We start from the raw sequence: 26,173 nt of genomic DNA, 5'->3' as shown, positions 1-26,173 counted from the left end.
TGCTCATCCTCCTGGCCCTTCTCTGGACACCTTCCAGCACCTTCACATCCCTCTTGTAATAGGGGCTCCAGAACTGGACACAGGACTCCAGGTGGGGTCTCACCAGGGCTGAGTAGAAGGGGAGGATCACCTCCCTCGACCTGCTGGCCACACTTCTCCTGATGCAGCCCAGGATCTGGTTGGCTTTCTGGGCTGCAAGTGCACCCTGAGAGCTCCTGGTGAGCTTCTCCTCCCCCAGCACCCCCAAGTCTCTCTCCTCAGGGCTGCTTTCCAGCCAGTCCCTGCCCAGCCTGGATTTGTGCCTGGGATTGCCTCGACCCAGCTGCAGGACCCTGCCCTTGCTCTTGTTGAACCTCATGAGGTTGGCTTGTGCCCACCTCTCCAGCCTGTCCAGGTCCCTCTGGATGGATCCCTTCCCTCCAGCCTGTCTGCTGCACCACACAGCTTGGTGTCATCAGCAACCTTGCTGAGGGTGCACTCAATGCCACTGTCCATGGCACCCACAGAGATGTTGAACAAGACAGGTCCCAGGACTGATCCCTGAGGGACTCTGCTTGTCCCTGGCCTCCCCTGGGACATGGAGTCATGGACAGCCACTCTTTGGGTGCAGCCATCAAGCCAGTTCCTTATCCATCCAGTGGTCACCCATCACACCCATGTGTCACCAGCCTGGAGACCAGGATGTGGTGCGGGGCAGTGTCGAAGGCTGTGCTCAGGCCCAGGCAAACAACAGCAGCTGCTCTCCCCTCAGCTATTGATGTTGTCACCTGTTCAGAGAAGGCCACCAGGTTGGTCAGGCAGGACTTGCCCTTGGCAAAGCCATGCTGACTGTTCCCAATCACCTCTTCACTATTCTTCTGAGCCAGTAGTGCCTCCAGGAGGATCTGCTCCATGATCTTTCCAGGCACAGAGGTGAGACTGCCTGGCCTGGAGTTCCCTGGTTCCTCCTGCTTACCCTTTTTGAAGATGGGGGCAATGTTTCCCCTTTTCCAGTCTGTTGGATGAATTGGAGTAGTCACAGAATGTTAAGGCTTGGAAGGGACCACTGAAGGTCATCCATTCCAACCCCTCTGCCATAGCAGGGTCACCCAGGGCAGGGCACACAGAACACAACCAGGGGGGTTGGAAAGGCTCCAGAGCAGGAGACTCCACAACCTCTCTGGGCAGCCTGCTCCAGGGCTCAGCAGCTTCACAGGGACAAAGGTTTCCCTCTTGTTCCTCTGGCACCTGCTCTGCTCCTGTTTGCCCCCAGTGCCCCTTGTGCTGTCCTTGGACATCTCAGAGCAGAGCCTGGCTCCAGCCCTGCACATCTTTATCCCCAGCCCTCAGGCTCCTCTGCTCCAAGCTTCAGCCTGGAGATGTTCCTCTATCTGCAGCATCTCTGTGGCTCTGTGCTGTACTCTCTCAAGCAGTTCCCTGAGCTCCTTCTTGACCTGAAGGGCCCAGAGGTGGACACAATGTTCCAGCTGTGGCCTCAGCAGGGCAGAGTAGAGGAGCAGGAGAACCTCTCTGACCTACTGACCACAGCCCTTCCAATCCACCCCAGGAAGCCCTTGGCCACCTTGGCCGCAAGGGCACATTGCTGGCTCATGGTCATCCTTCTGTGCACCCCCAGGTGCCTTTCCCCTATGCTTGCTCTCCTAACAGGTCAGCCCCCAACCTATACTGGGCCATGGGGTTGTTCACAGTCACTTCTTGTGCTCCACTACCTTCTGTGACAAGGGATACAAATAGCAGTAGTGGCAGGCTGGCTTTGTCCACCTGAGCACTCTGGTCCCCCAGTCATGTGTGGGATTGGCCTTTGCAAGTGGGAGCTCTGATAGTATCAGTTGGTGTTTCTAGCTGTGCAAACACATGGCAAGACATCAGTGTGAGGGAATTCCAGCAACCTTGGTGCTTTGTCATGCATCTGAAAGGGGGAGGAGTCACTAAGAGAATAAATTTCCTGCTATTAAAAAGTACTTTCTCCCATTAGTAGCTTCTGTTATCCCTGATGATGTTGCCTGGGTGCTGCCAGCTCTCATTTTTATTGATCACTTGCAGCTTTTCTCACTGTTGCTGGCAGCTCTTCATGTTTATGAATGCTGAAAAATCCCTTTCCCTTTCTGTACTACCAGTGACCTCTAAATGCTTTTTCTCTACGTAAAAGTTGTCTTGGGCTACAACTGTGAGTACAGTTGAAAGGGGAAGGCTTCAGTGTGTGTGCATCCCAGAATTACCTAGACTGGGCAACACCTGTAAGATCTTCAAGTCCAGTCATTAGCCTTACTCTGCCAAGTCCTTGACTAAACCACATCCCTAAGCACTACATCTAGCTGACTTCTAAATCCCTTTACCACCTCCCTGGGCAGCCTGTGCCAATCCCTCACTGCTCTTGCATCAAAGACCTTTTTCCTCAACTCCAACCTAACCCTCCCCTGGCACAATTTCAGGCCATTTCCTCTCATCCTATCACCTACTAGGTAGAAGAGGCCAACCCCCACTTCACTGCAACCTTCTTCCAGAGATTTGTAGAGAGGTCTCTCCTCAGCCTCCTCTTCTCCAGACTAACCAACCCCAGTTCCCTCAGCTGCTCCCCCCCAACCCTTTCCCAGCTCTCTTGCCCTTCTGTGGACCTGCTTCAGCCCCTCAATGTCCTCCTTGGAAAGAGGGACCCAAAATTGAGCCCAGGACTCACTAGTGCCCATTAGAGGTCCTGCTCACCACACTATTGCTGATCCAGGCCAGGATGCTGGTGGCCTTCTTGGCCACCTGGGCACACACTGGCTCCTGGTTCCATTGCGTGCCAATCAGTACCCCCAGGTCTTTCTCTGCTGGGCAGTTTCCAGCCACCCTGCCCCAAGCCTGGAGCCTCCATGGGGTGATTGTGACCCAAGTGCAGCACCCAGCATCACATAGCATGTTTGATGGTAGCATGGACAGTGTCAGGCAGTGGCTGATGTCTCTACAGCTGCATTTCTGGTTTGTGAAAGTGAAGCTTGTGAGGAGGTGCAGCTGTCCCTCTGCGTGGGTGGTTGGTGCGCCAGCGTGCTGAAGGCAATGTCAGCTTAAACTGGGTCTTTGTAAAACGAACCTGTAGTGAGCTACAGAAGACCAGGGGAGTTCTGTTTTGCTCTGAGCTTTGGAGACCAATGGAGTAATTTGGATTTCACATCTTTTTTTTTTCCACAGGAAATTCTAGCAAGTGTCATGATCAAAAACCTTGACACAGGTGAAGAAATCCCCCTGAGCTTGGCAGAAGAGAAGCTGCCCACGGGGATTAATCCCCTGACCCTGCATATCATGAGGAGGACTAAAGAATATGTCAGGTATGAACGCTGAGAGCTTTCAGCTCTTTGAGCCCCTTGCTCTCCTGGCTTTCACACACATGGAGGCTGCTCTTATGTAGGTAAGGAGAGTCCCAATCCATCTGTCTGCTTCCCAGTTGTCTGTGAACTGGGCTGGTAGCTGAACATTTTTAAGTTAACTGGGAATTAAGTTAGCTGCCTTTGTTGCAGGAGAATGCCATCTTGTCCTCTCTCTCTTTGTGTTCACGTGAGTTTTAACTCTCGGAGCCGCCTCTGGAAAAGAGCTGAGAGGCAGGAGAGAAGTAGTGACAGGGCCATAAAAAGCCAGCTCTGTGTTGTGGGAACTCAGGTCATTAGAGACATGCACACACATCAGCTACAGGGAAGAGAGAGTCTTCTATCTCCACCTTCCCCATACACAAATGATAAGCCATTTAAAAACTGTGCCCTTCAAAAGCAGCTCTGGCCTGGAAGGAGTAGTTGTGGAGCTCTGAGAGTTCAAGCGTGTAAGTCAGACAAAGCTGTGGAGGTTCAGAGTGTCTTTTTGTAGACCCAGAGGAGTGACTGAGGAAAAACAGGCAAGCCTTCAAGCACACAAACCCTCCTTTGGGTCTCTTCCCAACAAGCCAGAGCTCTGCTCTGAAAGTATCTCAGACAATAGATACCACTTGGAAGTGAATATTTCTACATTTCCCCACAAACTGAACCCTCTGCTACTTTTCTCCACAACAGCTGAGTGGGAAATGAATGTAATAGCTCAGCTCTGATAGCTGGCTCATGCTGAATTCTGAGGGCTGTCACATCAGATATTCAAGGTGAGGCTCAACGAGGCCCTGGGCAGCCTGGTCTAGTTGAGGATGTCCCTGCTGACCGTGAGGAGGTCAGACTGGATGACCTTTGGAGGTCCCTTCCAGCCTGGACCATTCAATGATGCTATGAAGTTACTCAACAAGCCAGTAGCTGTATCAGTGTCTGATTCAGTAGACTGCTCCTCTGAAGACACGTTGCCATCAGTACAGCTGAGGTTTCCCTGCACTTAAACCAGAGAAATGTCTAAAGCTCTCTTAAAACTGAATCTGTTTGTCAGCGTGGCTAGGAAAAACCAGTTCCTTAATGCTCAGGAAGGCTTGTCAGTGGGGTGGGTTGATACAGCAGACATGGGGACATGCTCTGCATTGTTCTGTTGGCATTGAAAGCAAAATTCTGTTTCAGAATGAAATGCTGTTATTTAATTTGATCTGTGGAAAGCAAGGTATGAGGACAAGGTGACATGTTCCTGGTCCTGTAATGTATTTGGTCTGCTTTTGTCTTGCAAAGCCTCACAATGAGCTTAAAGTGGGGGAAGAGAAGACTCCATGGGGACTGCAGAGCAGCCTGAAGGGATCCTCCAGGAAAGCTGCAGAGAGACTTTTCCTGAGGGTGTCTAGAGACAGGCCAAGGGGGAATGGTTTGATGCTGAGGGAGAGCAGGGTTAGACTGGAGCTGAGGAAGAAGTGAGGGTGGTGAGGCTCTGGAACAGGTTGCCCAGAGTGGTTGTGGATGCCCCCTGCCTGGAGGTATTTAAGGGCAAGCTGGAAGAGGCCTTGGGCAACCTGGGCCTGCCCATGGCAGGGGGGTGGAGTAGATAATCTCTGAGGTCCCTTCCACCCTGAGCCATTCTGTGGTTTGTCAGAGTAATGAATCTGGTGCCCAGACACTGGGAGCAGTTTCAATATCATGGTGCCCAAGAACTGAAATATCTCTTTCATTGCTTGGTGCCATAGCCATGTTTTTCCAGTGTGTTACATGCAGAAATAGAGGTTGCTCCTAAAGTGCAGCTCCTGCTTCCCTGGTGTGCAGTGAGTTGAGCTCCACTGTGGTCTGTGCTAACCACTCCCTTCTGCATGTCCCAGCAACGACGCGGCGCAGTCTGATGACGAAGACAAAATGCAGGCACAGCAAACTGACACTGATGGAGGGAGGCTGAAACAAAAAACGTAAGATGCTGTTTCATACTCTGCAAAGAACAGGCAGGTTTGGTTTTCCTAAGCTGGAGCTGCCCTTCTGACCTCTGAACAAGTTCCCTTTCTAAGTACAAGTGAAGCCTGAATTTGCACGAGGCTGTTGCTCTGCAGCTGAACTGGGCTACACCCAAAGCAGGCTGAGCAGCAGCACAGGGAGGGGATTCTGCCCCCCTGCTCTGCTCCCCTCAGACCCCACCTGCAGCACTGCCTCCAGTTCTGAGGACCCCAGCACAAGAATGATCTGGAGCTGCTGGAGAGGTTCCTGGGGGAGGCCACAGAGATGATCAGAGGGCTGGAAAACCTGTGCCATGGGGACAGGCTGAAGGAGTTGGGGCTGTTCCGCCTGAAGAAGAGAAGTCTCCAGGGAGCCTTCTCCAGGGAGACCTCAGAGCAATCTTCCAGGACCTGAAGGTCCTGAGAGCTGGGGAGGGACTTGTGACAAGGGCTGGGAGTGCCAAGACAAGGAACAATGGCTTTGAGCTGGGAGAGGAGAGAGTGAGAGTGGAGATGAGGAAGAAATTGTTGAGAGTGAGGCTGGGGAGACTCTGCACACGTTGCCCAGGGAGGCTGTGGCTGCCTCCTGCCTGGAGGTGTTCAGGACCAGGCTGGATGAGGCCTTGAGCAGCCTGTGCTGGTGGGAGGGGTCCCTGCCCATGGCAGGGGGCTGGAACTGTATGGTCTTTGAGGTCCCCTCCAACCCAAACCATTCTCTGATGATACATGCCTGCAGGCAAATTAAGTGCTGACTTCAAGAAGCAGTAAAGAGCTCTGCAAACCACTTGTATCGATGCACAGTAGTAAGAAATGAGAGTTCCCCAGTGTTCAGCGTTGGAAAAGCTCCCTTGCTTTTTCAGGACCCAGCTAAAAAAGTTCCTTGGGAAATCCGTGAAGCGAGCGAAGCACCTGGCGGAAGAGTACGGCGAGCGCGCCGTCAACAAGGTGAAGAGCGTCCGGGATGAAGGTGAGGGACACCCAGCTGAGCTCAGCTGCTTTGTCTTGCTTTTATTGTTACTGCAGTACCTCCTTTATCTTCAATTTGCCAGAAATCCAAGCCAGCCCTACACTGCTGGATTCTCCCACTGTGCTGTTGATGCTTGCAGCTTGGTGTAGGCTTTGTGAGATCCGGGGGGTATGAGGATCGATTCTTGTAAAGCAGTAGTTGAGAGACCTTCCCAGCTCTAAGCTTTGTTGTCCTGATAGGGAGTTGTCTGGATATCAGAAGGTGAGCATTTTTGGAAGGTTATTCCATCAAAGGTAGAAGTGGGGTTCTCTACAGGCACCTGGGGTGGATTAGAAGGACTGTGGTGAGTAGGTTCAGAGAGGTTCTCCTCCCCCTCTGCTCTGCCCTGCTGAGGCCACATCTGGAATATTGTGTCCAGTTCTTGGCCCCTCAGGTCAAGAAGGAGCTCAGGGAACTGCTGGAGAGAGTCCAGCACAGAGCTGCTGCAGGCAGTGCAACATCTCCCTGTGAGGACAGCTGAGGGAGCTGGGGCTTGGAGCAGAGGAGCCTGAGTGACCTCATGGCTGGGGATAAAGATGGCAGGGGTGGAGCCAGGCTCTGCGCTGGAATGTCCAAGGACAGCAACAAGGGGCACTGGGGGCATGGGAACAGAAGGGAAACCTTTGTCCCTGTGAAGTTGCTGAGCCCTGGAGCAGGCTGCCCAGAGAGATTGTGGAGTTTTCTTCTCTGTAGACTTTCAAGCCCTGTCTGGAGGTGTTCATGTGCTCTGCCCTGGGTGACCCTGCTCTGGCAGGGGGGTTGGAGTCAATGATCTTTCAAGGTCCCTTCCAACCCCTAACATGCTGTGATTGTCTTTTCTGAAAACCAGTGCCACCATTCAAATTATCACAGTATCACAGTCTCACAGTATCGCTTAGGTTGGAAAGGACCTCGAGGATCATCGAGTCCAACCTATCAACACAGACCCCATGACCAGACCATGGCACCAAGTGCCACGTCCAATCTCCCCTTGAACGCCTCCAGGGTCGATGACTCAACCACCTCCCTGGGCAACCCGTTCCAATGCCGAATGACTCGCTCGGTGAAGAACTTCCTCCTCACCTCGAGTCTGAACCTCCCCTGGCGCAGCTTGAGACTGTGTCCTCTTGTTCTGGTGCTGGTTGCCTGGGAGAAGAGGCCAACCCCTTCCTGGCTACAACCACGTTTCAGGTAGTTGTAGAGGGCAATGAGGTCACTCCTGAGCCTCCTCTTCTCCAGGCTAAGCAACCCCAGCTCCCTCAGCCTCTCCTCACAGGGCTGTGCTCAAGGCCTCTCCCCAGCCTTGTTGCCCTTCTCTGGACACCTTCAAGTCTCTCAATGTCCTTCTTAAACTGAGGGGCCCAGAACTGGACACAGGACTCAAGGTGTGGCCTAACCAAAGCAGAGTACAGGGGCAGAATGACCTCCGTGCTCCTGCTGGCCACACTGTTCCTAATGCAGGCCAGGATGCTATTGGCCCTGCCGGCCACCTGGGCACACTGTTGGCTCATATTCAGGTGGCTGTCAATCAGCACCCCCAGGTCCCTCTCTGTTTGGCAGCTCTCAGCCACTCTGACCCCAGCCTGTAGCTCTGCATGGGATTGCCGTAGCCAAAGTGCAGCCCCTGGCACTTGGACTTGTTGAAAGCCATCCCATGGGACTCTGCCCATCTGTCCAGTCGGTCAAGGTCCCTCTGCAGAGCCCTTCTGTCCTCTAACTGACCAACATCTGCTCCCAGCTTGGTGTTATCTGCAAACTTGCTGATGACTGACTCTACCCCTTCATCCAGATCATCAATGAATATGTTGAAGAGCACAGGGCCCAGCACTGATCCCTGGGGCACACCACTGGTGCCTGGCTGCCAGCTGGCTGTGGCACCGTTCACCACCACTCTCTGGGCTCAGCCTCCAGCCAGTTCCTAACCCAGCTCAGAGAGCTGCTGTCCAATCCACGGGCTGACAGCTTAGTCAGCAGTTTGCTGTGGGGGACAGTGTCAAAGGCCTTGCTGCAGTCCAGGCAGACCACATCCACAGCCTGCCCCACATCCACCAGGCAGTCACCTGGGCATGGAAGGAGATCAGGTTGGAGAGGCAGGATCTGCCCTTCCTGAATCCATGTTGGCTGGACTCATTATCATTTAGCTTCAGCTCCTGTTCGATGATTTCCCCTCTACAGCTGAGTTCTCCCCTTTGTCTTTCATCAGTGTTGTTTCAGAGATCTGACACTGCCACAGAACCTCTGCACTTCAGCATCTTGAGTTGCCAGTGGCTGTTTGCTCCAGCTCTTTTGCCTTTCTTCATGTGCAGATCATGAGGCCACTTCAGGGTGTTTGGGCAGGAGAAAGCAATGTGATGATTATCAGCACACATTAAAGTGATAGAAAGCACTTAGGGCAGGATGTGCTAAATGTTAGACCCAGTGCAAAGGAAAGGGCAGGACAGCAATGGACAGCAGCTCTTGGTTTGAGTCTTCAGTCTTTGGACTCTCTGCAGCCTAAACTTAGTGTAGATGGAAGGGCCTCTACTGGAACCAGTGCTGTTCAGTGCTTTCACCAGAGATGTGGATGGTGATACTGAGGTACTCTCAGACAGTTTGCAGATGGCACCAAGCTGAGTGGTGCAGTTGATAAGACTGAAGGACTGGGTGGAGCCATCCAGAGGGACCTGGACAGGCTGCAGAGGTGGCTGAGGAGAACCTCAGGAGGTCAAATAAGGCAAAGTGCCAAGTCCTGAACATGGGGCAGGGCAATCCTTGAAACCAACCCAGGCTGGGGGTGGTGAGATTAAGAGCAGCCCTGAGAGAAGGCCATGGGGGTACTGGTGGGGGAGAAGCTGGGCAGGAGCCAGCACTGGGCACTGGCAGCACAGAAGGCCAAGGGCAGCCTGGGCTGCATCCAAAGCAGTGTGGCCAGAGCTGGAGAGAGGATCCTGCCCCTCTGCTCTGCTCTGGGGAGACCTCACCTGCAGGGCTGGGGCCAGCTGTGGAGGCTTCAACACAGGAAGGACCTGGACCTGAAGGAGAGAGTCCAGAGGAGGCCACAAGGCTGACTGGAGGGCTGGAGCACCTCTGCTATGGGCACAGGCTGAGGGAGTTGGGGCTGTTCAGCCTGCAGAAGAGAAGGCTCCAGGCAGACCTCAGAGCTGCAGTTCACTATCTGCAGGGGAGCTGCAGGCAGCTGGGGAGGGACTGTTCAGAAGGGGCTGTGGGATGGAAAACTGTCTGTGAGGTCGTGAGTTCAAGCCTGCAGTGGGCAGTAGTGTCCTCCCTACTCTAATCATGAGGTCTTCCAACTTTAGTGATACTGATAGGACAAGGGACAAGGGTTTGAAAGTGGAGCAGGGCAGAGGTAGGTTGGCCATCAGGAGAAAGCTCTGCACAGGGAGGGTGGTGAGACACTGGCACAGGCTGCCCAGGGAGGTGCTTGAGGCTCCATCCCTGGACACATTCAGGATCAGACTTGATGTGGCCATGAGCAACCTGCTCCAGCTGGAGATGTTCCTGCTGCCTTCTGGGGGCTTGAACAAGATGCCCTTTGAGGATCTCTTCCAACCTAATGAAATCTGTGAATATGTTTTTAGACCTTGATGTGACAACAATCTTGCTTTGCTTTAAGATCTTAACATTTCCTGTGAAAATTTGCTGATTCAGGACTGATCTGCTTTCAGCAAGTATGGTCAGATGTTTTCAGTGAGTGATGAAATGTGAGCTGTGATTCACACTACTGAATTTTGTTTTAGTCTTCCATACAGATCAGGATGATCCCTCTTCCAGTGATGATGAGGGGATGCCATACACAAGACCAGTGAAATTCAAAGCAGCACATGGCTTCAAGGGACCTTATGATTTTGAACAGATCAAAGTTGTTCAGGATCTCAGTGGAGAGCATATGGTAGGTCTGAAATTGCAGCTGTGGGTTTTGCTGCATTTCTTCAGCCTCAGATTCAGCTTTTTGTCTCCTCCAGAAATTGCTGTCAGATTTTATTCTTCCTGAGGAGCAGTTTCACTCTAGAGAATAATATTCTGGGCAGAAATGAAACTTTGGCTGGTCTGGTCAAATCTTCATTGAAAATAAACTCAGAACTCTGTAGATACTCAGGGAAGAAGAGGAGGCTGAGGGAGAGACCACCTTCTTCTGTCCAATTCCCTGAAAGCAGGTTGGAGCCAGGTGGGTGCTGGTCTCTTCTCCCTAGTAACAAGTGATAGGGGAAGAGGAAATGGCCTCAGATTGTACCAGGTGAGGCTTGACTGAGTATTATAAGAGACTTCTTCCCTGAAAGGGTTCTCAAAGGCTGGAACAGAGCTTCCCTTGAAGAGCTTTGGTATTGGGAGGTATTGGTTTCTTGGTTCCTGCAGTCAAAAACTGAGACAACAGCTCCCCATCATTAAGCCTTGGGCTAAGGATAATCACCTACAGCAATCAGTTCAGTGACTGAAGAGATGGTTAGAAACTACCTGCATCACTGCCTCCAGTCCCGGTGCCCCCAGCACAGGAGGGACTTGGAGCTGCTGGAGAGGGTCCAGAAGATGATCAGAGGGCTGGAGAGCTTCCCCTATGAGGACGGGCTGGGACAGTTGGGGCTGTGCAGCCTGGAGAAGAGAAGGCTCCAGGGAGACCTCAGAGCAGCCTGCCAGGACCTGAAGGGCTCCAGGAGAGCTGGGGAGGGACTTGTGACAAGGGCTGGGAGTGCCAGGATGAGGGAAAATGGCTTTGAGCTGGGAGAGGAGAGATTGAGCCTGGAGATGAGGAAGAAATTGATGAGAGTGAGGCTGGGGAGACTCTGGCACAGGCTGCCCAGGGAGGCTGTGGCTGCCTCCTGCCTGGAGGTGTTGAAGGCCAGGCTGGATGAGGCCTTGAGCAGCCTGTGCTGGTGGGAGGGGTCCCTGCCCATGGCAGGGGGCTGGAGCTGGATGAGCTTTGAGGTCCTTTCCAACCCAGCCCATTCTGTGAATCTAGGATTGCTTTTCCTTGTTTCAATCTACCTTTTACTTGAGCTGTGGTGTTGTGTATACATCCTCAGTCTTGTGAGTTGACATTGCAGGAAGGTTTTTTGGGGTGAAGGTCCTTTCTGTAACCTCAGCTCTGCTCTCTGCATTTTGCCAGGGCGCTGTTTGGACAATGAAGTTTTCTCACTGTGGTCGCTTGCTCGCCTCTGCAGGCCAGGACAATGTGGTCAGAATCTGGGTCTTAAAGAATGCTTTTGACTACTTCAATAACATGAGAATGAAGTACAACACAGAAGGTATCTTGATCTGCATCTGCCTGGAGCTCAAAAGCTCCTGAAGTTGTAGCTCTTTGGGAGCAGAGAGCTGACTGTGGTGGTTCTGCCTCTTTTCTAGGCCGTGTCTCTCCCTCCCCCTCTCAAGAGAGTCTGAACTCTTCCAAGTCTGACACCGATGCAGGGGTAAGCTCACTGTGTGCTGGTGGGGAGGAGTGGGGCACTGCTAGTACCAGTTCTTACTGGCCCTGGCCCTTCTTCTGTGAGCAGTGATGATGTTTGTTAGCTTCCCCAGCCAGCATTTGTCTTCTCTGTGTCCTTCCCTGGCAGATCTGCAGCGGAGTTGATGAGGACCCCGATGATAAAAACACTCCCTTCCGTCAGAGACCCTTCTGCAAGTACAAAGGGCACACAGCAGACCTGCTTGATCTGTCTTGGTCTAAAGTAAGGCTCCTTCCTACAGGCCAGGCAGCTTTCCTGGGCTGTCAGTGGGTTCTGCCTTTCACAGTATCAGTTCTGTGGATGAATTTCTTGGACTTGTCAAATGAAAATCTGTCTTAAAAAAAAATAATGAAAGAAGGCAGAGCAAAAGGCAACCTGACCCAGATTACCCCCAGCTGGGAGCCATTGCAGCTGTGCAGTTAAATTCTGCAGAGAGGAGGAATTGCCACTGAGCTCTATCATTTCTGGTTTAAGGTTCCCCCTTTTCTTGTCTTCATGATCCTTGGCTGTGCCAAGTGTACTGATGCAGAGCTGCTGAATGTGGACAGAGATCTAAACCTCAGGGAAGTACCTTGCAAAATGTTTCACATGCAGCTGCTGCACTTCACTCTCCACTTGCAAGCACAGCTGTAATTTAAAGAACACTCTGGCTGATGGATGTGAAGCAGGAGAGATCCTCACCCCTTCTCTGAAGCTTAGAATCACAGAATCAATAAGGTTGGAAAAGACCTCAAAGATCATCAAGTCCAACCTGTCACCCAGTACTTCCTGACAACTAAACCATGGCTCCAAGTGCCTCATCCAAGCCTCTTTTGAACACCTCCAGGGATGGTGACTCCACCACCTCCCTGGGCAGCACATTCCAATGGCCAATCTCTCTTGCTGGGAAGAACTTTCTCCTCACCCCTAACCTAAACCACCCCTGGCACAGCTTGAGACTGTGTCCTCTTGTTCTGGGGCTGGCTGCCTGGCAGAAGAGACCACCCCCCACCTGGCTACAACCTCCCTGCAGGGAGTTGGAGAGAGCAAGAAGGTCTCCCCTGAGCCTCCTCTTCTCCAGGCTAAGCAGCCCCAGCTCCCTCAGCCTCTCCTCACAGGGCTGTGCTCCAGACCCCTCCCCAGCTTTGTTGCCCTTCTTGACACCTTCCAGCATCTCAACATCTTTCCTAACTGAGGGGCCCAGAACTGGACACAGGACTCAAGGAGTTCTTGAGGGCTGCTACCCAGGGGACTCTCCAAATAAGTTTCTTAAACAGGCTGAAGTTTGCCCTCCAGCAGTCCAAGGTGAGGCTAGTCCAAGGTTAGTGCTCCTCCCTATCTCCCTGCATTTTGATAACTCCACTAGCTCATGGTGGCTGCACCCTAGGCAGCCTCCCACCATCACCTCTCCCACCAGCCCTTCTCTCTTGGAGAACAGCAGGTCAAGCAGAGCCTGTCCCCTGGTAGGCTCGCTTAACAGCTGTGTCAGGAAGCAGTCCTCCAGGTGCTCCAGGAACCTTCTGGACTGCCTCCTCCCTGCTGAATTAAGTTCCCAGCAGATATCAGGCAGGTTAAAATCACCTGCAAGGACAAGATCTGATGATCTTGAGACAGCCTCCAATTGCTTATAGAATATTTCATCTGCTTCCTCATCCTGGTTGGGTGGTCTGTAACAGACTCCAACCAGGATGTCAGATTTGTTAGGCTGCCCTCTGATTTTAACCCACAGGCTCTCAACCCTTTCATCCTCAACCTCAAGTTCTGTGGCATCTAGTGATTCCCTAATGCACAGAGCCACCCCTCCTCCTCTTCTCCCTCACCTGTCTCTCCTGCAGAGCCTGTAACCCCGCAGTGCAGTGCTCCATCATGTGAATTGTCCCACCATGTTTCTGTACTGGTAATCGCATCAGAGTTTTCCTGGTGGACCAAGACTTCCAGTTCCTCTTGTCTGTTGCCCATACTGTGTGCATTGGTGTACCTGCACTTCAGCTGGGCTGCTGATTTCTCAGTTAACCCTAATTTATGTCCCACTCTCTCCTCTCCAGAAAGACTGGTTTCCTCACCCACCCCCTTCAGACCTAGTTTAAAGCCCTCCCAATGAGCCCTGCCAACTCCAGTGCTAGAGCCCTCTTTCAAGATAAATTCACCCCACCTAGGTCCAGCAGGTCAGGTGCAGTAAAAGTTGCCCCTTGATCAAAGCTTGTTCTGCTGTTTCTTCCTTGAATAGTTCATTACTTTCATAGGATCACAGAATGTGTTGGGCTGGAAGAGACCTCCAAAGCTCATCCAGCCCAACCCCCTGCACTCAGCAGGGACATCCTCCACTGGAGCAGGTTGCTCAGAGCCCTCTCCAGCCTGACCTGGAATGTCTCCTTGGGCAACCTGTTCCAGTGCTCAACCACCCTCTCTGTTAAAAACTTGTTCCTCACATTCAACCTCAATCTGCTCTGCTCTCATTTCAAACCATTGCCCCTGGTCCTGTCCCTGCAGGCCTTTGGTTCAGTCTCTCTGCAGCCTTCATGTAGACCCCCTTTGGGTACTGGAAGGCTGCTTTAAGGTCTTCCCAGAGCCTTCTCTTCTCCAAATCAGCCCCAAATCCCTCAGCCTGTCCCTATAGCAGAGGTTCTCCAGCTCCCTGATGATCTTCTTGGCCCTCCCCTGGATTCTCTCCATCAGGTGCATGTCCTTCTCTGGGGGGCCCTCAAGACAAGATGCAGTACTCTGGGTGAGGTCTCACCAGAGCAGAGAGGCTCTCCATCTGCTGGCCACACTTTCCAAGTATTTACTTTCTCTGGGATTCTTCCAGAAATCTTTCTGTAACTGAGCATCAGTTGTATGAAAAGCACCAATCAAGAAGTTCAACAAAAGAATTGAGCTGAAGGTTTCAACTGTTGAATCTCATGGCAATGAAGAACATGGTTAAGGCTTTACCAAACAGTGTCTGTGTTTTCTGTTACTGTTGTCTGTTAATAATCATGGGATTGTTTTGCTTCACAGAATTACTTCTTGCTTTCTTCTTCCATGGACAAAACTGTCAGATTATGGCACATATCAAGAAGAGAATGTCTTTGCTGTTTCCAGCACATTGACTTTGTCACTGCTATAGCCTTCCATCCACGGGTAAGTGTCAGCAGCCTCTTCTTCTGGAGAGGCAGAGCTGGAAATCAGAGCAATTCTTCCCCTTTATTTTCAATTGGAGAAATATAATTGCATGAGAGAGTTTGTGCACTGCAGAAACCTCCCTGCTGGAACCCCTGGTCACAGACTCACCAAATGCATTGGGTTGGAGAGGACCCTCAAAGGTCATCTTGTCCAACCCCTCTGCAGGCAGCAGGGACACCTCCAACTTAGATTGCTTAGGACCACATCAAGTTTGACATGGAATGTTTCCAGGAATGGAGCCTCCACCATCTCCCTGGGCAGCCTGTTCCAGTATTTCACTGCTGTCATTGTGCAAAACTTCCTCCTAAATCTCCAACCTTAATCTCTCCTCTCCCAGCTCAAAGCCATTGTTCCTCAGCCTGGCACTCCCAGCCCTTGTCACAAGTCCCTCCCCAGCTCTCCTGGAGCCCTTCAGGTCCTGGCAGGCTGCTCTGAGGTCTGCCTGGAGCCTTCTCTTCTCCAGGCTGCACAGCCCCAACTCTCCCAGCCTGGCCCCACAGGGGAGGTTCTGCAGCCCTCTGCTCATCTTTGTGGCCTCCTCTGAAGCCTCTCCAGCAGCTCCAGGTCCTTGTGCTGTAATTTTAACTCGGTCTTTTCAGCATTCTTAACTGTTGAAATGAACTGTCCTCGTGTTCGGGAGGTTCTGGAGAGGAGATGTGGTGGGGGAGGTTTTAAGGAGATTCTCCACCCCTCTGCTCTGCCCTGGTGAGGCCACACCTGCAATATTTCATCCAGTTTTGGGCTCCCCAGCTCAGGAGGGACAGGGATCTGCTGGAGAGAGTCCAAGCGAGGGCTCCAAGGATGCTGAAGGGACTGCAGCAGTGCCTGGGGAGGAGAGGCTGAGAGCTCTGGGGGTGTTCAGTCTGGAGAGGAGAAGTCTTTCAATAGCTGAGGGCTGGGGTTCAAGAGGGAGGGGACAGGCTCTGCTCAGCTGCACCTTGGGATAGGCCAAGGGGTAGGGGATGGAAAGTCCAGCACAGGAGGTTCCACCTCAACAGGAGGAGGAACTTCTGCACTGTGAGGCTCACAGAGCCCTGGAGCAGGCTGCCCAGAGAGGTTGTGGAGTCTCCTTCTGTGGAGCCTTTCCAGCCCTGTCTGGATGTGTTCCTGTGTGACCTGTGCTGGATTCTCTGCTCCTGCTCTTGCAGGAGGTTTGAACTTTATCTTTGGAGGTCCCTTCCAACCCCTAACATCCTGGGATGCTGTGAGACCAAGCCATGATTCACAGAATTAGCCAGGTTGGAAAAGACCTCAGAGCTCATCAAGTCCAACCTATTACCTAACACCTCCTGACAACTAAACCGTGGCTCCAAGTGCCACATTCAGTCCTTTTTTGAACACCTCCAGGGATGGTGACTCCACCACCTCCCTGGGCAGCACATCCCAAGGGCCAATCTCTCTTGCTGGGAAGAGCTTTCTCCTGGCCTGGAGCCCAGGCCTCCCCGGCACACTGACGCGGTGTCTGCCTGCAGGACGACAGGTACTTCTTGAGTGGCTCCCTGGATGGGAAGCTGCGACTCTGGAATATTCCTGACAAAAAGGTGGCCCTATGGAACGAGGTGGATGGGCAGACAAAGCTGATCACAGCAGCCAACTTCTGCCAGAACGGGAAGTACGCCGTGATCGGCACCTACGACGGGCGCTGCATCTTCTATGACACCGAGGTGAGCACCGCCGCGGGCTCCGGCCTCGGCCCGCGGCTCAGCCAGGCTGCAAAGCTCTGCTTTGGGAAAGAGCAAGAAACAAATCTCTCAGGAGGTGAAGCCAGAGGAATTTTTTCCCTATGGTCCTTTCAAATCAGGATGTGTTTCGAATGTCTTTTCAGCACCTCAAGTACCACACCCAAATCCACGTGCGTTCCACCAGGGGCAGGAATAGAGTTGGAAGGAAAATTACTGGCATTGAACCCCTGCCTGGAGAGAACAAGGTACTGTCTTTAAGTGTAGCTTTGGCTCTGATACTTCTACCTAATGCTTGTGTTCAGTCTTGTTTGTAGTCACTGACTTAGACTGAAGTAAAAAATGAGCTCTGCTCTTTCCTGGGTTAGATTAATCCAGTGCTGAGTAGTGGGGAACTAGGCAATTTCCTGACCTAATGCTCTGATTAATGTGAGGGTGGAGAAATGCTTACTGGTCAGAGAATGGTTTGGGTTGGAAGGGACCTTAAAGATCATTAAGGACGTTAAAAATAATCAAGGATCTTAAAAACCATTAAGGGGGACCTCAGAGCTGCCTTCCAATACCTGAAGGGATCCTGCAGGAAGCTGCAGAGAGACTTTTGGTGAGGGGGCCTGGAGCCAGGCCAAGGGGGAATGGTTTGGAGCTGAGGCAGAGCAGGGTTAGAGTGGAGCTGAGGAAGAAGTTCTTCAGTGTGAGGCTGGGGAGACTCTGGCACAGGCTGCCCAGGGAGGTTGTGGGCACACCTCCCAGGTGTTCAGGCCTAGGCTGGATGAGGCCTTGAGCAACCAAGTCTAGTTTTGAGACAGCAATTGGCCCTGGTGGCCAAGAAGACCAATGGGATCCTGGGGTGCATTAAGAAGAGTGTAGCCAGCAGGTCGAGGGAGGTTCTCCTTCCCTTCCACTCAGCCCTAGTTAGACCACATCTGGAGTTCTGTGTCCACTTCTGGGCTGCCCAGTTCAAGAGGCACAGGGAATTACAGGGGGGAGTCCAATATAAGTTACAAGGATGCTGAAGAGACTGGAATATCTGTCTAATGAGAGGCTGAGAGGGGATCTGATCTATATCTACAAATATCTGCAGGGTGGCTGTCAGGATGGAGCCAGGCTCTGCTCAGTGATACCCCCTGATAGGACAAGGGGCACTGTGAGGGTGTTGGAGCCCTGGAGCAGGCTGCCCAGAAGGGCTGTGGAGTCTCCTCCTCTGCAGACCTTCAAAACCTTCCTGGAATGTGTCCCTGGGTGACCCTGCTCTGGCAGCGGCGTTGAACTGGGTGATCTCTGGAGGTCTCATCCAACCTCTGCCATTCTTGTGGTTGTGTGAAATGCTCCCGTTCTCATCCAGCAAAGAACATGCTGTTGAATGTTAAGCTGATAATCTGAAGCTGTCATTTGTCCATAAAGGTTCATGGATGCTGTAGGGTCAGCAGCTGGCTTTAGCAGAGCAGATCACCAGCTGCTACCACCTCTGTTGTACCCTTACCAATGGCACAGAAACGCCAAAGACCTGCAGAAGCTTCAGAAATCAGTGGTGCCTTTGGGTTTGCAGCATATGCTGTGTTGGCATCTTAGGAGAGGTGAGAAAACCTAGCATGGTTTCAGGAACTTTTTGGAAAGCAAAGAGGGAGTTCTGTATTCTGGTGGTGAAGGTGTCCTGAGAGCTGTCCCAGTCTTGTTGCTCAAATGACCAGGTGAGCAGAGGTCAGGAATTGAGTGCTACTCTGCTGTGCTCTTCCTGGTGTCACTTGGAGGCTTACCTCCAGGTTACTCCACTTCCAAGGCACCATGACAGGGCTGCTCAGCTGAGTGTTCTTAGGCCTTCTGACAGCCTTTTCATAGACTGCTCTGCTCTGGTTCATTTCAGATGTCTGGAATAAGTGGAAAAGAAGCAGACTCACCTCAGCCAAGGAGAGCCCAGGTTGTTTATATAGCAGCTAACAGCCTCCGGGCAGCACTTCCTGACTGAGGCAATCACAGAATCATTTGGGTTGGAAAAGCCCTTTCAGAGCATCCAGTCCAACCATTCTCTAGTTCTGCCAAGGCTGCTGCTACACCATGGCCCTCAACACCACATCTTTGCCTCTTTGAAACACTTCCAGGGATGGGGATTCAGCCACCTCCCTGGGCAGCCTGGGTCAGGCTTTCAGAACCCTTTTGCTCAAGAATTTTCTTCTAATATCCAGCCTAAACCTCCCCTGGGGCAACTTGAGGCCAGTTCCTCTCATCCTATCATTTCTTAGTAGGGAGAAGAGACCTCCCCCACCTCTCTCCAACCCCTGAGATTGGAGACAGACATTCCCCTCACTAGAATAGCTCCATTATTGTGCGCTGTGCTCCACAATACCCTCTGCAGACTGATGAGTGCTCTGAGGCCACATTCCAGTGCAGTAAGGAGCAGCTGTTCTGCTTCACACCAGTCAGGATCTTCTAGACACTGAAGCTGGGTTCTGTCTGACAGAAGACAAAGAGAGGAAAATGTCACTGTTGTAAATCTTGTTCTGCTTCTTTGGGGCTCTCCTTGGTCTGTATAACTTTTAAAACTCAACTGGAGTTCTGACTGGCTCTGGTGCTCCTTCTTGGGCATGCTAATGGCTTCCACTCCTAAACTCTTGTTTGTTTCCTTTTTAGATACTAGTGACATCCAATGATTCCAGAATCAGGCTGTATGACCTCAGAGATCTCTCTTTATCTATGAAATACAAAGGTTATGTCAACAGCAGCAGCCAAATCAAAGCCAGCTTTAGGTAAGATAGCCTGGTCCCAGTGGCATGGTTGGGTTTGGGAGGTGCTGTGGCTGTAGCCCAGGGGCTCGCTCTTGTTTGAATCATCTGTGTGCCTTGGCATGAGGATGAGCCACTCAGTTGTCACTTGGCTCACAGCACCAAGGGAAATAAAGGTTCTGCTGCCTGTGTTTAGCCCACATCTGGGGGCTGAACTCCAGCAGCTGCTCTGTCACCTAGTGATGCCTCCTCTGCAGAGAAGGGGCATCAGGAAAAGGAGAGAGGACCCTCACAGGTTGAAATAAAAATGGATTCAGTGAAAGAGCCAAACCAATACTAATGTCTGTCTAAGGTATACAGAGTTACAGACATCCCAGAGTCCTGAAGGAAGTGGCTGATGTAGTTGCCAGGCCACTCTCCACGATATTTGAGAAGTCCTGGCAGTCAGGTGCAGTCCCTGGAGACTGGAAGAAAGGAAACATCACAGCCATTGTTAACAAGGGTAGAAGGGGGTACCCTGGGAGCTGCCTCATCTCTGTATCTGGGAAGATCATGGAACTGACCCTCCTAGATGTCATGCTGAGGACAGGAAGGTGATTCAGGACAGCCAGCATGGCTTTGCTAGGGGCAGGTCCTGCTTGACTAACAATGTGGCCTTCTATGATAAAATGACTATGGCAGTGGATAAGGGACAGCCTCTAGATGTGATCTGTCTGGACTGCTCCTAGGCCTTTGACACTGTCCCCACCACATCCTGCTGGCCAGCTTGGAGAGATGTGGATTTGCTGGGTGGATGTTCAGTGGGTCAGGAACTGGCTGGATGGCCACATCCAGAGGGTGGTGCTCAGTGGCTCCAAGTCCAGCTGGAGAGCAGTGGCAGTGGTGTCCCTCAGGGGTCTGTACTGGGACCTGTGCTGTGCAGTATTTCTCAGTGCTGTAGAGGGAGGGATCCAGGCACCATCAGCAGGGTGCAGATGGCACCAAGCTCTGTGGTGCTGTTGATCCACCAGAGGGACAGGATGGCATCCAGAGGGACCTGAGCAGGCTGGAGAGGTGGTGCCCAGGTGAACCTCCTGAGGTTCAACAAGAGCTCTGCACCTGGGCTGGAACAGTCCTCACTGTCAGTACAGGCTGGGGGAGGAGGTGAGAGAAAGCAGCCCTGAGGAGAAGGGCTTGGGGGTGCTGGGGGGGGAGAAGCTGGCCAGGAGCAGGCAGAGTGAGACTGCAGCACAGAAGGCAAATCCCAGCCTGGGCTGCATCCAGAGCAGCACTGCCAGAGCCCCAGAGAGGTGATTCTGCCTCTTTGCTCTGCTCTGCTGAGACCTCACCTGCAGTGCTGTGTGCAGCTCTGGAGCCCTCAGCACAGGAAGGACCTGGAGCTGATGGAGAGGGTCCAGAGGAGAGCCATGAACATGCTGAAGGAGTTAGAGCAGCTCTGCTCTGGGGACAGGCTGAGGGAGCTGGGGTTGTTCAGCCTGGAGAAGAGAAGGCTCTGGGGAGCATTTCAATACCTGCAGGGGCTCCAAGAAGGCTGCAGAGGGACTGTTCCCAAAGGCCTGCAGGGACAGCCCCAGGGGCAATGGTTTGAAATGAGAGCAGAGCAGATTGAGATTGGATGTGAGGAACAAGTTCTGCCCCAGGAGGCTGCTGGAACAGTGCAGCAGGCTGCCCAGGGAGGTGGTTGAGGCTCCATCCCTGGAGATATTCAAGGTGAGGCTCAATGAGGCCCTGGGCAACCTGATCTAGTTGGGGATGTCCCTGCTGACCTTGTGGAGGTCAGACTGGATGACCTTTGGAGGTCCCTTCTGGCCCAGACCATTCTATGATTCTATATTAAACCCAGCAAAGGTACAGTGTTCACAAGAAATGGGAAAAGAGTCTTTGGAGGCAGGAGGAGGAAGAGCAGAATCAAGCAGGAGGCTCAGCTCTCCTCAGCAAACTTCCCTTTTCACACTGAGTGTGATGCTGCTGGTCTGGCACTCACCTGTGGCCAGCTCCAGGCACTGTCCTGGCTGACTTGGAGCTGCTGATGGCCTGCAGCCCATGGGTGGCCTGGGATTCCGTCCCAGCAGTGCCAGGACACTGCCTGTGATCAGGGAGGTTGTGTGCAGGAGTGAATCCTCCTGTCCTGCCAGCACAGTGCAAGTCTGTTACCGCTGCTGAAATGCAGGAGCTCTGCCAGCACTGCTGGGGCTGCTTCCCCATTTCCCCCATGCCTTGACTTCTGTCAGCTGGTGGTGTGGATGTGTTGGTCACTCTGTCAGGAAACAGCCTGCAAATCTGAGCTGGAATCCTCCTTCCTGTGCTAGCCTAAGATGCTTTTCTGAGTTTCTTACTGGCTCTGTCCTGGAAATTCTGGGCTTTAAGCAAGTGAAAGAGAAGGAGTAGAGGGAGAGGAGCATCTGCCCTGTTCCTTCTGAGGCTTGCAGAGACCGCAGGGGAAGAATGCCTGTTTTCTGGGTTGTCTGTTTAACCTGAATGTTGGAGCAGAGGAGGGCAGCAGTGCCTCAGGAATGATGTCTTGATGGTCAGTTTTTGGTCTCTGAAAGCATCTTAAACCCAGTGCTTCACAGAATGGCTGAGGTTGGAAAGGAGCTCTGGAGGTCATCTTGTCCCCTTCTCAGGATTAATTTCCCAAATGAAGTCATCATCAAGAATGGCCAGCAAGGGGCAGGGAGGGGATTCTGCCCCTCTGCTCCACTCTGCTGAGACCCCACCTGGAGCTCTGGGTCCAGTTCTGGAGCCTCTATGCCAGGAAGGATCTGGAGGTGCTGGAAGGTGTTCAGAGAAGGACCACAAGGAGGAGCAGAGGGCTGGAGCTGCTCTGCTCTGGAGACAGCCTGAGAGAGTTGGGGTTGTGCAGGCTGGAGAGGAGAAGGCTCCCAGGACACCTTCTGGTGGCCTTCCAGGACCTGCAGGGGGCTCCAAGCAAGCTGGGGAGGGACTTTTGAGGGTGTCAGGGAGGGATAGGACTGGGGGGGATGGAGCAGAACTAGAAGTGGGGAGATTGAGCTTGGCTGTGAGGAAGAAGTTGTTGCCCATGAGGGTGGTGAGAGCCTGGCACAGGTTGCCCAGGGAGGTGGTGGAAGCCTCCTGCCTGGAGGTGTTTGCAGCCAGGCTGGAGGTGGCTGTGAGCAACCTGCTGTGGTGTGAGGTGTCCCTGCCCATGGCAGGGGTTGGGACTGGCTGAGCCTTGAGGTCCCTTCTAGCCCTGACAATTCTGTGAGTCTATCTCTACTTGCAGGGCTGGAGCATAGTTAGCACCAGAGTTCAGCAGCGTGGCATAGTGATGAAGCAGGTAACTTCAATACCCTGAGCTGGCTTAGCAGGTACTGTTTGCCTCTGTCAGTGTGCATTGTGTGCTTCTCTGGCCACAGTCACACTGAATGCCTCTCATCTTCCACCTCTGTGGATTTTTTGGGTTTGGTGACTGGATTGTGAGCAGTTCCTGCTGCAGAGGCTCAGGTGTTCACACAGTTCCCAGACTCAAGCAGTTGCAAAGTGCTCTTGCAGACGATGCCATCTTCTTGTTGTTGAGTGGAGCTGTCAGACTAACCCTCGTGCACGCTCCAGCTGCAGGAGAACAGCTTCTCTGTGCTCCTCAGGAGGGCTGGTTTGGCTTCAGGAGCCTGCATGCACATTCATCGAAGCACTGTGGATGTCTCTGAGTCACTAAAATAAGGGATCCCTTTGAGTTGTGCTCTTGGAAAGCTGCAAGCCAAGCTGAGTGGTTACCTGAGCAGCTAAGAAGTGTCACCTTTGTCTTTCTTTGCCTCTTTAGCCATGACTTTACCTACATTGTAAGTGGCTCAGAAGACAAATATGTTTATATTTGGAGCACATACCACGACCTGAGCAAGTTTACATCCGTCAGGAGAGATCGGAATGACTTCTGGGAAGGCATTAAAGGTAAACAGCAGCTTTTGCTCTCAGCTTCAGCACAGCTTGTGGTTTCAAACAGGAGTTATTGGTCTCCTGGCTTCTATTTGCTCAGCAGTGCTGTTTGTTTAGTTTGAGCATGCTATTAGCAAGATGCTTTACCCTTGGGGGTTTTCAGGGAGGGGTCTGTCAGAGAAACTTGTCCACAGGATGGATGCGTGGGGGGGATGGCAAGAGTCAGGGTGGCTAAGAATTGGTCCCCCTTCAGCCAGAGACTCTGAAGGAGTGGAATGCTGGCATAGCTCAATTGGCACAGCTTCATTTTAGAAGTGTAGCAATGGATAATAATGCTGCTGATGGTAATAGTGCAGCTCTCGTGTCCTCCTCTCACAGAGCTGTGGGGACTTGCAGGGCCATCTTTCTATCAAACATGTTTTGGAGCTCTTGCCATTTCTTCTGGGGCACTTAGAGGAAATTCTGAGATCCCTAAAACCTAATAAACCTTACAGGTTATAAAAACCTTATAGGTTATAGAAACCCTAATAGGTCATAAAGCCTTATAAAGGCTTAAAAATTAATTCTTCCTCAAATGCTGAGCTTCATTGGTGCCCCCGGCACTGGGGTGCTTGGGTGTTTGCCTTCCATGCATGCCTGCTCTTGCCAAGTGAAGCATCCCTTGGAAGAAGGTAGCCACAGCTGGGTTGTCTCCCTGCAGCACACAATGCAGTGGTCACCTCTGCCATCTTTGCTCCCAACCCTGGCTTGATGGTGGCACTGGAAACGTCTGAAAAGCAAGAAGCTGAAAGCAAGGGAGAAGATTCTGAAGCCTCAGATACCATACCCTCTGGTAGGTGTTTCGGATGAGCTCTGCTTGAGGAGGAAAAGATTCTGAAGAAGACTTGCCGTGTGGGAGGGGGATGCTCTTGAGATGATAAAGCCTTGCAGTGGCAGCAGGAGGATCTGTTTCTTCCTCAGCAGCTGAATGCTTTCACAGCTGCTGCATTCTTAGATCCTGAGAGAGTGGAAGTGAGGGCCACAGCTGCTGTACTCTCTACTTGAGGATTACTCCTTTTACATTTGAGCTGTTAGGAGGTAGAGCTGTTGTGGTGGTAGGGCCATAACAGCTGTACCAACATATAATGACAAAGCCCTTTCCTGAGGATACAGGATCATGGAATTGTTTGGGTTGGAAAAGGCCTCCAAGATCATCAGCCCAACCCCACCATGGCCACTAAACCATGGCCCCAAGTGCCATGGCCACAGGGTTCTGGAACACCTCCAGGCATGGGGACTCCACCATCTCCCTGGGCAGCCTCTGCCAGTCCCTGACCACTCTGGCACCAAAGACATTTTTCCTTCTCTCCAACCTAACCCTGCCCTGGCATAGTATCAGGACATTTCCTGGCCTCCTATCACCTGATACCAGGGAGCAGAGCCCAACCCCCAGCTCACTGCAACCTCCTCTCAGGGAGCTGCAGAGAGCAATGAGCTCTCCCTCAGCTGCTTCTTCTCCAGGCTGAACACCCCCAGCTCCCTCAGCTGCTCCTTCCCAGCCCTCTTCTCCAGACCCTTCCCCAGCTCTCTTGCCCTTCCAGATGTAGATGATGTTGAGGGGTTGGCTAGATAAAAAGGATGTAATAGAGGGAGAAGTGTCTTAATGAGAGCTTGATGATGATGATCAAGGAAGGCTGCAGAGGAAATTTTCATCATTGTCTGGAGCCAGGCCAAGGGGGAATGGTTTGAAGCTGAGGCAGAGCAGGGTTAGAGTGGAGCTGAGGGAGAAGTTCTTTCAGTATCAGGGTGGTGAGACTCTGGAACAGGTTGCCCAGGGAGGGTATGGATGCTTCCTGCCTGGAGGTGTTGAAGGCCAGGCTGGATGAGGCCTTGGGCAACCTGGGCTAGTTGAGAGGTGTCCCTGCCCATGGCAGGGGAGTTGGTGTAGAGATCTCTGAGGTCCCTTCCAGCGTGAGCTAATATAGAATCACAGAACTGTCAGGGTTGGGAGGGACCTAAAGGATCATCCAGTTCCACCCCCCTGCCATGGGCAGGGACACTTCACATTATAGCAGGTTGCTCAGAGTCACATTGTGATTCCATGTTGTTACTACTTTTATTTCATGAACTAAGAGTTTCTTCTCTTCCCTTCTTAAGGAGCTCTGAAGACAGATCACACAGAAGTGCTTTTATCAGCTGACTTCACTGGAGCAATCAAAGTCTTCATTAACAAAAAGAAATGTGCATTTTAATTGGCCTGCAGCTGCCAGCAGAAAGCTCTGGGACTGGGGGATTGCAGCTCCAGAAATAATGTGGGCAGAAGCCAAGGGTCTGATGGAACAACGTTACAGACTGGTTTGGTTGGGAATCTTTGTTTTAAGGCTACTCAAATGGTGGATCCTGGGAGAGCAGTTTCTACCTGTTGACACCTGGCCCTGTAGAATAGGAAGGAATTGGAAGAATAACCCTGCCAAGCATTAGAATTGGAAGAATAACCCTGCCAAGCATTAGGCTCTGAACTTCCTACAGAGGAGGGAAGAAAGAGGGGGAAGTGGGGGGATGAAATGGGGGGTTGGGGTAACGGTGCACAGCTGTCCACACTGCAAAGTATTCCCATGGGTGTGTGCACTCATCTGGATGCATGGCAAAGGATTTCCGCGGTGCTCGTGGCCACTGGATGTCAGAAACGGGGCTGGGGAGGGGAAGGTTTGGAGCCATGGCTGGAAAACTGCTAAATGTTCTACCCTGCTCCTTGCTCAAAACTCCACCTGAGAGAGACCTGGAATTTGCAGTAGCTGCTGCTCTGTTGGTCAGGAGTTTGGGCTTCTGCAGGTTTTTGATAGGTCGTCAACCAACTGTAAATGTTTTTATAACTCTTTCAACTTCAGGAGGTGAAACCTTTTTTGTTATTGTTGTCTTTTAATTGTTGTGGACTTGAGATTCCTTTCTTATATAGAATTTTATCTTTGGTTGGGGTTTTTTTTTTTTGGCACACTGAAGCACAATACTTGTGTAAAAAAAACCAACAGCAAACAAATTCTCTCATTCCTTCTTCA

General features: G+C 52.1%; 1 protein-coding gene across 1 annotated transcript in view; it reads left to right on the top strand.

The window, feature by feature from the left end:
* LOC137457370 (WD repeat-containing protein 44-like) overlaps nt 1-25,681 on the top strand; it is a 47,411-nt gene extending 21,730 nt beyond the window's left edge. Inside the window, 14 exon segments of the mRNA XM_068169271.1 lie at nt 3,172-3,308; nt 5,180-5,263; nt 6,145-6,251; nt 10,007-10,158; nt 11,371-11,509; nt 11,607-11,671; nt 11,816-11,929; nt 14,684-14,806; nt 16,321-16,512; nt 16,674-16,775; nt 19,153-19,268; nt 23,026-23,153; nt 23,839-23,970; nt 25,275-25,681. Coding sequence (XP_068025372.1) covers nt 3,172-3,308; nt 5,180-5,263; nt 6,145-6,251; nt 10,007-10,158; nt 11,371-11,509; nt 11,607-11,671; nt 11,816-11,929; nt 14,684-14,806; nt 16,321-16,512; nt 16,674-16,775; nt 19,153-19,268; nt 23,026-23,153; nt 23,839-23,970; nt 25,275-25,369 — 1,686 coding nt within the window. The 3' untranslated portion in view covers nt 25,370-25,681.
* The last annotated feature ends 492 nt before the right edge of the window (nt 25,682-26,173 follow it).

This window comes from Melanerpes formicivorus, unplaced genomic scaffold (genome assembly GCF_026170545.1).
Source record: "Melanerpes formicivorus ecotype bairdi unplaced genomic scaffold, bMelFor1.0.p_v2 SCAF_174, whole genome shotgun sequence".
Taxonomy (NCBI): Eukaryota; Metazoa; Chordata; class Aves; order Piciformes; family Picidae; genus Melanerpes; species Melanerpes formicivorus.
This window is presented reverse-complemented; position numbering and strand designations above follow the sequence as displayed.